Raw genomic sequence first — 13130 nt, 5'->3', positions numbered from 1 at the left:
TTTCTCAGCCTTTAAATATTATGATTGAACAACTGAAGTTAATAAAATGCCTGAACTAATCAGGAACCATAGTCACTGATAACATAGACACTACCAGCTATTCAAAGTGCTGCTATATCTCACTTCAGTCTATCCAGTCTATTTCTTTTGCTACCAGATTCATCCTAGTTTATTGGTTCATTGGAAAACAGAGACAACTGACAACTGCCACATTTACAGACACAAGCTACTGATGTGCATTCCTCTAGTGTGCCATACAGAATCTGATCTTCAGCCTATAAAATACCTATACAATCAGCAATGTCAGCAGCTGTGAAGAAGCAGAAAAAGGGGACATACTTCCAGTAGCAAACTTACTCATTTGTGCAACTGCACAGAGCATGAAACTAAAGTCTGCCAGGTTCTGCAAGACTATAAACAGCCAGAGTTTTGACAGAAGGACACTTCTACAGGAGCTATATCTATAATAAATACAAGTATCCTGAAATGCATTGTTCCAAAGAGAGACTGAACTCCACAGTACTAATCCCTCTTCTTCACACCCTGTGATGAATATTTAAGAAGCTGTGTTTTTTTCCAGTGAGATTTAACCAAGTGGTCAGGTATTGCAGAGTTTGTCTGTGCTTAGTGATTCAGCATACTCTGCAGAACCTTTCTGCTGTGTGGAATAATGATGTTAATGAAATGGAAGTCTGAACTCAAAGAGTTGACCACTGGAGGCATAAGTTTGAACCCCAGTACTGTACGCCACACCTGTGAAAGGGTGAGCAACACCAACAAGAATATAGAAATGTTACAGTAGTCCCAAAAATAAAATGAAGAAATGGATGCTAAAAAATTTAAGAAAAGCAAAGGATATTTTAGGGGACATTTCACAATGAAGAATAAAGGGGCTTTGCATTCTTGTCTACTTAGCCCAGCCAGTAAATATGTGCACACTACTCTAAACTCAAAGATCCATAAGGATTTGTAGGTTAAGTTATCAATTTCAAATGCTACCAATAAAACTGAACAAGATCCTGCCATATCTAATATGGCTAAATCTCTTTGGCATACACTGTTGATGTTAGGCAACACCAACAACCAGACAGTAGAAATATCAAAGGATGCTATGAAACACCACAGATCAAACAGTGACATCAGCAGTGGTCCAAACACTATTTCACACAAAAATAGTGACAATTTCATCCAGTGCATCAACATGGTCAAATACTGAAAAGCAAAATTAAGTTCCATGCCATTTACCCAACTCACTTTTATCTACGAGTTATGCAACATTTTCCTTTTACCACAACACTACTTGTAAACTACCCTATGAAATTTAGTTAAACTTAGCTGGAAGGTTGAACTCTTTGGGTGGTAGCACATTCATAATTTATTTGATGTTTGTTCACATACAGAATAATTAAATGGTAGTTGACAAGAAAGATAACTATTTCATAGAAGCAGCCCCTTGGGGGAAAAAAAAAGTAAGATAAGCAAGATAGCCTTTCATTTGTCAAAAAGAAACAAAAGATTTAGAGCCAGCAATGTTTTTAGTGACTAATGGGAGACAGTATTAAATACAGAATTACCTTCATATGCATGATAGTTGTAGTAGGCAAAGTGATTCCTTCTCCCTGGGGTTAGAAACACATGCAGAGGACCCAGGTGAAGGCAGTACCAGCAGGACAGAGATCATGCAGAACATGCGGAAGAGGGCAGGAAAAGAAAAGACAGGAAAGGGTGAAACCTTAGCCAGATAACATTTGCTCAGGTTACTAGGATAAAGGTGCATTAAACTCATTCAACTTTAGAAACTGCATAGACTATAAAGATATCAGCACTACAAAGCTACTGAATAAAACAATTCTTGTTTTTAGAAAAGTGACAAACAAGTTGTTAAAAGAAAAACATGAACAATAGGTCAGTCCCCGAGGCAATGTGCAAGTGTTGCCACCTGTAGCACTTAAGACTATTTTTCCCCTCCCAGTTAACAGCTGTCTTGCTACGCTGCCCAAGCACAATGTTTTAATACTAAACCAATTAGGCCCCACAAAGAGTAAATTTAATGCACAAGAAAAGAAATAAAAACTACTATTAAAAGAACTCAAAATATTAATATGCAAATCAAATCTCTACATATAGAACACAACACAAAACACACTTAATATATTGTGCATACTGCTTAATTTCTCCTGAATTATTAAAAAAAAAAATAAAATAAAGGCAGCACCACCAAACAACAGACACAAACAACACACTATCTGACTAAAAATTTAACATCTTTTCTGCAGCTCTGGTCAGAGCCTTCAGCATCAATTTCCAACTTTGCTTCCTAAAAGGCAACCAACCAGACTTGGAACTGTATACTACTTGTTTGGATACCCGAGTGCATCCAAACTACACTTCATAGGAAAAAGAGCTGCAAGTAACTATCACCAGAACAGAAGTCCTCATCCAATTCGTTAAACATGAAGACAACAGAAATTAACAATAGAAGTTGGACATGTTTTATCAGTAGTTTTGCTTCAAACTCCCCCGGCTGTTTCTAGATCATAAAATTATAATAGTAAATTACAGTGAAGCCAGAGACGTGTAATAATGCTGAAATAAACCCCAGCCTTCATAGTTAATTAAAGGCTCTGTATAGGCTGAAAAATGTATAGCAATAAGTTGATTTAAAATTTCATGTTCCTGTCCTTCTAAAAATGTATTTGTCATGTACAGCACTCTCAAACATTTCTTACTAGGTATGCTAAAGTATACTTCTAACTGCAAAACAAAACAGATTTAAGCAAAGTTTTTCTGATCCCTGTCCCTCAAATCACAAGATGACATGTTAAGCTATTATACTTATTATCAAGTTTTAACCACAAACATCCAAAGGGGGTTGAAGATCAAATGATATTTTTGTTTTTGAAACACTTTAAACTTATACTTCAAGCCATAGTTATTTCTCCCCCTCTTTTACTTCAAATAATTGCTACTAAAATGTTGATACCATAGCAGTATGTAGCTCTAGCTCTAGACAGTGCCAATTCAGAATTTGGCACCAGAACAACAGATGTGGGATTCACTTACACTGCCAGCAGACTTTCTCGTGCTTCCAATGAAAGTCTTAATTTTGGAAAAATCTGAATTATTGTGCAATAATGTACTTTAGGTTATTAGACAAACAGAATTCTTACCTGGGCTTAATTCTACCAGGTACGGTAGTTTCTCAGGAGGAAGGCAAGAGCCATATCCAGACCCGTCAACTCTTTCCTTCCCCTTTAATGGCTTTCCATCAGTTATTTTCTTGAATTTCTTTGGGATGTAATCAGGAGGCCGCCTTTTCAATTGAAAGACTAGTATTCCTAAAACACAGTATTTATACATCCTTTGAGTTTCACTATCAATTAATAAGCATAAACCTCTATTTGTACATGTTCCACAGTATTACTTCCAGCTTACTATGTTCCTGGCAATTACGCAGCTATTTTTAAAACTCGTTAAAATATTTACAGCATACTTTTACACATGGGATAATTTTAAAAATTTAATATATAATGTAAAACCTTTCCACTGTCAAAAATGTATCACCATCAACAGCATTGAATGAAATAGTAAATATCTCACTAAAAGCAACTAGTATTAAAAACATCTGAAAACAAACCACTAAAATACACTCCAATTTCCTACTTTACAGGAGCCCACATCATGGCTTACAGCACCTAGGGAACAAAAACCTCTTAAAACTTTTTAGACATACCTTTATCACTAGGCCACTCCCTGAATATCTGTAGTGGACACTCATCATCATCAAGAATAGTTTCTTTAGCACCTTTATCATCAGAGTGCTGAGCACCAGGAGGCAGCATGACCTAGAAAAGAACCATTACCAGTTTTCAGAGCTGTTAGTGGACAGTTAAAACAAAGAGGGGTATCTTCTGTCTTACTTTGTTTACAAAGGAGATCTAGCTTCATGAAGAATTCAGTAACTTTAAGTGCATTTTGCATTCCAAGACTTTTTCTAACTCTATTTTGACCCTTGTTATGGTCAAATCCCTCCTCCTAGTACACCAGATATAATTAAAAAAGGAAAGGAAATTTATGTAGACAAGTGAAAGTTGAAAAATAAAATGTAACTTTGTTTTATTACCTCACACAGTGGAATTGGCCTTTCATTTTGTTAATGCCATTCTGCTAGCACATCATGCAAGTACCTTTAGAAATGGCAAGACAAGCTGACAAACAGAATGTTGTGATACCTCTTGCATCCTTGTCTTACACAGCCTGGTCTACACAGAGACTAAGGGCACAACTGGACCAATTCACACAATTGCTTCATGCTGTCTAGCTTTAAGGAAGAACCAAAAACAAGCAAACTTTGGAAACCACATATTGTTCATACCTTTTATAGCTACATCTTTGCAAAGCAGAGAAAGGGAGAAGCCTTGATTCATTCATTCTGACTCTAAGAGACACAGCCTGTGAGTCATGCATACTTGTGTTACTGTTCCCCAGAGCCATCAAGCATTAAAAACAGTGCCAGGCAGTACTACAGTGCGTGAGCACCTTCAACGTTAAAGACAGACCTTTCAAAGCTGAATAAAAAAATAAAATACATTTTACTCCCTCATTTGTGATCCTAACAATGTTATTTAAACAGTTTTCGTTTAAGCAAAGTACTCAAAATTATTCCCACCCCTGAACTATGGCCCAGCTAACACCTTCTAAGGTAATTCAACTACTGTACCCTACTACACAGCAGCCTTCAAGAAGTTTTCTATTCTTACTTGTCACCTCATCACCACACCCATTTCAGTGTTAACTAAGTTCTCACAGATCCAACTCAAACATCCTTTCATCTTCTTCCAAGCAGGAAACAAGTACATATAAGATCAGAAGCATGTAATCAAGTCATTGGTCTTTCCACAAAACATTTTCTATGCAAAACCTGGCTAAACATAGGACATGCTAAAACAGACGTTCATTCAAGATTCCACTTTTAAGAGTTAACTGGTTTGCTGCATTCCTCAAATCTTATGCCCTAAGTGAACATGCACAGGTAGCTGAGAAGACTGTCTAATTAATTTGACATCTTGTGAGATGTGCAGTGAACCCCGTATTATTCGGGAAAACTCAAACCAAGCAAACTGAAGCAAACAAAATGTCTATTGGAACAAACTTCTATTTACTTGATTACATAGAACAGCACTTTAGAAGAGGCCATCAAAAGTACAGTCCAATACAGGGCAAACCAGGGTACAAAATTAATATGGCACTGCCATTTACAATAAAGGATGTTGACAGTATGTATTAAGATAAATTCTTGAAATGTTCTTCTTTCAGCCAGAACTTAAGCAGCGTGTGATCTTGATTACAAGTACTTATGCAGCCTTATAAAGGCCTTGTCATATAACTTTAAATCCACCTTAATAGTTAAGTAAATGACAACTACTTAAGCTGCCTCCTTTAAAGATGCTTCACCTGCCACCCAAAAAGAACAAAGCATTTTAAAATCCCAACCAATAAGAAACTGATGTCACACATTCCGCCGCACACTGCTTTAAACTCAAAAGTAAAAAGGGAAATAAGTAAGATAAATTTGTCTTCCACAGAATGCTGTGGTGTCAGAAGAACAAGAATAAAAGCCCTACCAGAGGTGAAGACCAGCTACCAGACTTCAGTGTAAAGTAGGACCAAGAGCTATGACACCTATTTAGCACAGCATTTGTGAGTTCCCAGAAAAGGAAACAGTGATCAAAGACACATCAAGCTAAACATAGGATATTTTAATGTTTCAAACAAGGAAAGCAACTTCACAAAGAATCAGTCAAAAAGCAGACTTCAAATTACATTTAAAATAATTAACTTTACTAATAAAAGAAAGATTATCATACTTAAAACCCAAGCCCTGCATCAGCAGAGGTTGAGAAAATCCAGGTAGATTTCAGCCAACTACAATGATTTCTGGTAAGCAAAACAGCAAGGTCTTCCACATTTAAATGTATAAAAGGATTCAATGAAGTCCACTCATGTATTTCAAATGTAAACATAAACATGTTCACTTATGTCCAGTATAGAAACTTTCTATGTGAAGATGTACTGCTCAGAAAATATTTTCCAGAATGCTTTCCAGTAAACTAATTTGAATCAATTTGCTTCACAGCAAAGACTTTGTTAATCTTTCCCAAGATCAAAGCAACATTCCTCAGACTATTTTCTACATTAAACATCCTCACAGAAGATCAGAGAACAAGAGGAGGTGAGAGAGAACACCACCACAACAGTGACTGGCAACTGTTTCCCTAGTATGTGTGCAATCAGCTCAATAAATTCCCTAAATATAAATATTTCATAATACATCATAATTAATTCTTACTCTGAACTAAACACTGATTCAAAATTATCTTTCAAATTCTGTCACAACTTCTCTGCTGTAGCCCACAACTCTCAAATCAGCAGGGAAAAAAAGCGTGTTGTCAGCAGCCTATTTAATAAGACCAGTGACTGAGAAGCATGAATTTCATTTATAGAACCTGCAATATGAAGGGAATTGTCCTAATCAAAACTACACATAAAACATATTTGCAACCAAAACTAAGAATCATCTTTTAATACTACTTTGTCATAAAACCCTCCACTATCACTTACAAAATCATTCCCTTCTATAATAGAAGACTATGTAAAATTTCACTGACGGTAAGTAAAATAAACATTTACAGATGGGACTGCAAGTATAGGTTAATGAAGACAAGCATAAAATGACTAAGATGAAACTGTTGAAATAATAAAAACTATCATTATTTCACTTCACCACGTTTTCCTCTGTGCACACTCAGTTCAGGAGAATAGTTTCATACACAAAGCAACAAATATAGGTATCTGCACAATTACCTATTAGCTTATACATCTGCAAACCATAAGCACACTTACTGATATGAAACCACAGTTCCAGGTACAGAAACACGTTACTTTCATTATTCACATTTATCTACGTAGGAAGTAGCAATTCCACAAGATTGGAAATTCTAAGTTTAATACACAAAAAAATCCTGACACTTCAGGATTCCTGAGGCTGTTAGATTTAACAAAACAAAGACACAGAACTACTGGAGTCTTTCCATGCAGTTTTAAAGCTACTGCAAGGGATAAAATCAAATATGACACATACGAAGATTGTGATTTAGTAACTTCACTTACGCGAGCAATACAGTAATCCTTGGGATTTTCCTTCTCCAGGCCGTATTTTTCCAGTGCTTCAATAACTGCAAAGTCTGCCGTATCCGTAGTGGACAGCAGGATTGTCTTATACGGTATATTTGGTTTTAAACTGTCTGCATAAATTCTCAGTGTCCCACCTTGGAAACAAAATTTAATATGCAATGCTATCAGAGAACAGACAGTCATGCAGCCACCTATTGTATTTCTGACAGAATGTAAGAACAAAGCCCTGCAGAAATCACTTAGTCAATCCACTAATACAAGACTTACTTAACATCCCTGAAATACTCCACTATTAGTAAAAATCTCCAGTGATGAAATGGTGACAATGTCTACATGAAGAACTGACCTCTTCCATCTTAACAGCAAGTGTGTCCTTAGCTTCAAGAATCTTCCATCTCTTTAAAAAGCCCATTTAAGACTTCCACCAGCTGATGTTTTCTACACCTCTAACTCCTCCTTCACTGCTTTTCCATGGAGAGAATACATGATTTGAAGCTTTATCATTTAATGCTGATGTTTACAGAACCACTGTTGCTGTATCCCTACCCCTAAGAATAGGAAACACTTCACTGATCTATCAGAAGCTTTTCTACAACCTGAACAATCACTCCTTGACATCCTCTACTTGTGCTACAGATTGCCTTTTTACATTCAGGTCATTTGGCTTGTTCTTAGTAAAATGAATGACATTTATTTGAGAAGACTTCCTCAGTTTGTCAGTTTAGTAACTCTAATTCCATCCTTCTTTCCTAGGTTAGCACTGTTGGCAAGATCAGTGGGCATATTCTCTCCCATCAACTTGCCCATTGCTAAAATTTATCAAAATGGGATCAGGCCCAGCCAGCATGGATTTAGGAAGGGCAGGTCCTGCCTGAAAAACCTGATCTCCTTCTATGATCAGGTGACCCGCCTGGTGGATGTGGGGAGACCTGTGGATGTAGTCTACCTGGACCTCAGCTAGGCCTTTGACACCATCCCCTACAGCAAACTCCTGGCCAAGCTGTCAGCCCATGGCTTGGACAGGAGCACACTGCATTGGGTTAGGAACTGGCTGGAGGGCTGAGCCCAGAGAGCGGTGGTGAATGGTGCCACATCCAGCTGGTGGCCAGTCACTAGTGGTGTGCCCCAAGGATCAGTGCTGGGCCCCATGCTCTTTCGCATCTTTATTCATAGTATCATAGTATCAGTCAGGGTTGGAAGGGACCACAAGGATCATCTAGTTCCAACCCCCCTGCCATGGGCAGGGACAACCCACACTAGATCAGGCTGGACAGAGCCTCATCCAGCCTGGGCTTAAACACCTCAAGGGATGGGGCCCCAACCACCTCCCTGGACAACCCATTCCAGGGCTTCACCACTCTCATGGTGAAGAACTTCCTCCTCACATCCAGCCTGAATCTCCCCACCTCCAGCTTCATTCCATTCCCCCTAGTCCTATCACTACCTGAGATCCTGAGAAGTCCCTCCCCAGCCTTCCTGTAGGCCCCCTTCAGATACTGGAAGGCCACAATTAGGTCACCTCAGAGCCTTCTCTTCTGCAGACTGAACAGTCCCAACTCCTTCAGTCTGTCCTCATAGGAGAGGTGCTCCAGCCCTCTGATCATCCTCGTGGCCCTTCTCTGGACACGTTCCAGCACCTCCACATCCCTCTTGTAATAGGGGCTCCAGAACTGGACACAGTACTCCAGGTGGGGTCTCACCAGGGCTGAGTAGAGGGGGAGGATCACCTCCCTCGACCTGCTGGCCACACTTCTCCTGATGCAGCCCAGGATCTGATTGGCTTTGCGGGCTGCAAGTGCACACTGAGAGCTCATGTTGAGCTTCCTGTCCTCCAGCACCCCCAAGTCTCTCTCCTCAGGGCTGCTTTCCAGCCACTCACTGCCCAGCCTGTATTTGTGCCTGGGATTGCCTCGACCCAGATGCAGGACCCTGCACTTGCTCTTGTTGAACCTCATGAGGTTGGCTTGTGCCCACCTCTCCAGCCTGTCAAGGTCCCTCTGGATGGCCTCCCTTCCCTCCAGCATGTCTGCTGCACCACACAGCTTGGTGTCATCAGCAAACTTGCTGAGGGTGCACTCAATGCCACTGTCCATGGCACCCACAAAGATGTTGAACAAGACAGGTCCCAGGACTGATCCCTGAGGGACTCCGCTTGTCACTGGCCTCCACTGGGACATGGAGCCATTGACAGCCACTCTTTGGGTGCGGCCATCAAGCCAGTTCCTTATCCATCTAGTGGCCCACCCATCAAACCCATGTGTCACCAGTTTGGAGACCAGGATGTGGCGTGGGACAGTGTCGAAGGCTTTGCTCAGGTCCAGGTAAATGACATCAGTTGCTCGCCCCTCATCTATTAATTTTGTCACCTGCTCATAGAAGGCCACCAGGTTGGTCAGGCAGGATTTGCCCTTGGCAAAGCCATGCTGGCTGTTCCCAATCACCTCTTTACTATTCTTCTGAGCCAGTAGTGCCTCCAGGAGGATCTGCTCCATGATCTTTCCAGGCACAGAGGTGAGACTGCCTGGCCTGGAGTTCCCTGGTTCCTCCTTCTTGCCCTTTTTGAAGATGGGGGCAATGTTTCCCCTTTTCCAGTCTGTGGGGACTGCCCCAGACTGCCATGCCTTTAGAGATATAATAGAGAGGGGTTTAGCAACCTCATCTGCCAATTCTCTCAGTACCCGTGGGTGTATCCCGTCGGGTCCCATGGACTTGAACACTTTCAGGTTCTTCAGGTGATCACGAACCTGATCTTCACTTACAATGGGCAGTTCTTCCTCATGGTCCCTGCCATTGCCTTCCATAACATCAGGAGTGTGGCTAGAGGCCCTTGCAGTGAAGACTGAGGTAAAGAAGTTACTGAGTACCTCAGCCTTTTCCTCCTCACTTGTGACCATGTCACCATTTTCCTTTCTGAGGGGGCCCACACCTTCCCTAGTCTTCTTCTTCCCATTAATATACCTGTAGAAGTTCTTAGTGTTCCCTTTAATCTCCCTGGCTAGATTCAATTCAAACTCTGCTTTGGCTTTCCTAACCAGGACTCCTGCTGCTCGGGCAGCTTCCTTATATTCCCCCTGTTCTACCTGTCCTTCTCTCCACTTCCTGTAGAGTTTCCTTTTAAGTAATAGTGTGTCCAGTAGCTCCTTGCCCATCCAGGCAGGCCTCCTAGCATTCTTATCTGCTTTTCTCTTTGTTGGTATAAAGAGCTCCTGGACACAGAGGTCCTTGAATAGTGACCAGCTGTCCTGGGTCCCTCTTCCCTCCAGGGCTTTGTCCCAGGACACTTTGGCTAGCAGATCCCTGAAGCGATCAAAATCTGCACGCCTAAAGTCCAGGGTCGTAAGCTTGGAATACTTCCTCCTGATTGCCCTGAGGATATTAAATTCAACTGCTTTATGGTCACTGCAGCCAAGGCTGTCTCTGAGCCTCACATTGCTTACCAGCCCTTCCCTGTTGGTGAGAACAAAGTCCAGCATAGCACCATTTCTTGTTGGTTCCTCTACCATTTGGAGGAGGAAGTTGTCTTCTATGCAGTCCAGAAACATCCTGGATTGCTGGTGCCTTGCTGTGTTGTCCCTCCAGCAGATGTCAGGGTGGTTGAAATTACCCATGAGGACCAGAGCTTGTGACCTGGAAGCCACTTCTAATTGCCTGTGGAGGGCCTCATCTGCTTGGATCTGCTGGTCAGGTGGCCTGTAGGAGACCCCCACAGTAATATCTCCTTCCCCTGTCCTGCTTTTAATTTTAACCCATATGCTCTCAACCAGCTCATCATCCCTCCCCAGGTGGAGCTCCATGGATTCCAACTGGTTATTGACATAGAGGGCAACACCTCCTCCTCTCCTTTCCTGCCTATCCTTCCCAAAGAGTTTATACCCATCTATCCCTACATTCCAGTAATGGGAATAATCCCACCAAGTTTCAGTAATAGCCACTATGTCGTGGCATCCCAGCAGCACAGTGGCCCTTATAACTCATCCTGTTTGTTGCCCAAGCTGCGCACATTCGCATAGAAGCACTTCAGCTGGGCTGGCCCTGTCCTCCTCTTGTGCCATGATTATGATCTGTGCCATGGTCACGGTCTGGATGAGGACATTGAGTCCATCATCAGTAAATTTGCAGATGACACCAAGCTGGGTGGAGGGTAGAGAGGCTCTGCAGAGAGACCTTGACAGGCTGGACAGATGGGCAGAGTCCAACGGCATGAGATTTAACACATCCAAGTGCCGAGTTCTGCACATTGGCCACAACAACCCCATGCAGTGCTACAGGCTGGGGTCAGAGTGGCTGGAGAGTGTCCAGGTAGAGAGGGACCTGGGGGTACCGGTCAATGGTAGGCTGAACATGAGCCTGCAGTGTGCCCAGGCAGCCAAGAGGGCCAATGGCATCCTGGCCTGCATCAGGAACAGTGTGGCCAGCAGGAGCAGGGAGGTCATTCTGCCCATGTACACTGCACTGGTTAGGCTGCACCTCGAGTACTGTGTCCAGTTCTGGGCCCCTCAGTTTAGGAAGGATGTTGACTTGCTGGAATGAGTCCAGAGAAGGCCAGCGAAGTTGGTGAGGGGTTTGGAACACAAGCCCTATGAGGAGAGGCTGAGGGAGCTGGGGTTGCTTAGCCTGGAGAGGAGGAGACTCAGGGGTGACCTTATTGCTCTGTACAACTACCTGAAGGGAGGTTGTAGACAGGCAGATGTTGGTCTCTTCTCCCAGGCAGCCAGCACCAGAACAAGAGGACACAGTCTCAGGCTGCACCAGGGGAGGTTTAGGTTGGATGTTAGGAAGAAGTTCTACACAGAGAGAGTGACTGTCCATTGGAATGGGCTGCCCCGGGAGGTGGAGGAGTCACCATCACTGGAGGTGTTCAGGAGGAGACTTGATAGGGTGCTTGGTGCCATGGTTTAGTTGTTTAGGTGGGTTGGACACGATGATCTTGAAGGTCTTTTCCAACCTGGTTTATTCTGTTCTAGTCTATTCTAAAAGCTTTGACTTGTACTTGTCACAGAACACACTCCTGGGGAATCTTACCTCTACAAACCCTTCATTCAGTTACACCATCAGTACATTAGCCATAAAGAAGAAAAAATTTTGGAGAAAGAAGAAGATAAATCAAATTTACAGAAGCTGTTGGCTTTAAAATGCTCTCTCAGTGAACAGTTTACTGTTTATAACTTAGCCAGAAGAAATCCTACGGACCTGAGTCTGGTCTGCCATCAGAACTGCGGAATTCCTGCATTCTCTTCTCTAGTTTCTGCTGCCGCCGCCGTTTCATAACCACCTCAGGATTGGATATTGTGCGAGTGAAGCTGGTCTCAGGCATATCTTTGTAAACCTCAGCTGCAAGGCGAGAATTCTCACTGCCATGGTGAGTTTAAATAAAAAGATTGCCATTAATAGCTTAAAATACAAATATCCTCATCACTTTGTAAAGGATAGAAGGCAAGTAGAATCTATATGCATAGGAAATCAATTAAAATATTCTAAGATGGCTTCTACATCAACTTTACCCTTGCTAGGATTAACACTGTTCATGCACCACACTCACTTGAAATAAACAACTAGATACTGCTAATTTTCAAAGACAAAAAGAGGCCTACCTCTTACAGGGAAAAAAAGAAAGGCAGACATTAAGGAAACTTTATTCTGATTTGCAAATCATGCAGAAGCACAGCTAGCATGTGCTTGCACTCATGCTCGTTCTTTTGTTAATGCACTTGAATACAATTCTATATTAATTTTTAAAAATTATGAACAAGCTAAGTATTGACACAGAGTTCTGGAAAAATCATGCTGACATGTGAAAAACAGTTTGCAAAGAGATCCACGCAGAGCAGCACCACATATAGGAGAAACAATCATTAACTCAGAAAAAAACCTAAACAATCAAGCTGAGAAGCTAAAGTCTCCAAATCAGCTAGATGTCTTCCCTTTGAGACTTACTA

The 13130-nt window shown here is 41.7% G+C and overlaps 1 protein-coding gene across 26 annotated transcripts in view; it reads right to left on the bottom strand.

Moving 5' to 3' along the window:
• Positions 1-13130, bottom strand: part of AFDN (afadin, adherens junction formation factor) — a 116765-nt gene that overhangs the window by 65877 nt on the left and 37758 nt on the right. For 20 of the 26 annotated variants that reach the window (XM_068153133.1, XM_068153161.1, XM_068153122.1 and 17 more), the window contains exons 5-9: positions 12385-12545; positions 7171-7328; positions 3734-3845; positions 3171-3338; positions 1575-1619 (exon numbers count right to left, since the gene is read on the bottom strand). In XM_068153133.1, coding sequence (XP_068009234.1) covers positions 1575-1619; positions 3171-3338; positions 3734-3845; positions 7171-7328; positions 12385-12545 — 644 coding nt within the window. The remainder of the gene's footprint in view (positions 1-1574; positions 1620-3170; positions 3339-3733; positions 3846-7170; positions 7329-12384; positions 12546-13130) is intronic. The other 6 variants (XM_068153192.1, XM_068153182.1, XM_068153202.1 and 3 more) reach the window with 1 other exon arrangement.

This window comes from Melanerpes formicivorus, unplaced genomic scaffold (assembly GCF_026170545.1).
Source record: "Melanerpes formicivorus ecotype bairdi unplaced genomic scaffold, bMelFor1.0.p_v2 SCAF_2, whole genome shotgun sequence".
Taxonomy (NCBI): Eukaryota; Metazoa; Chordata; class Aves; order Piciformes; family Picidae; genus Melanerpes; species Melanerpes formicivorus.
The sequence above is the reverse complement of the archived record's forward strand: the minus strand, read 5'-3'. Positions and strand labels throughout refer to the sequence as shown.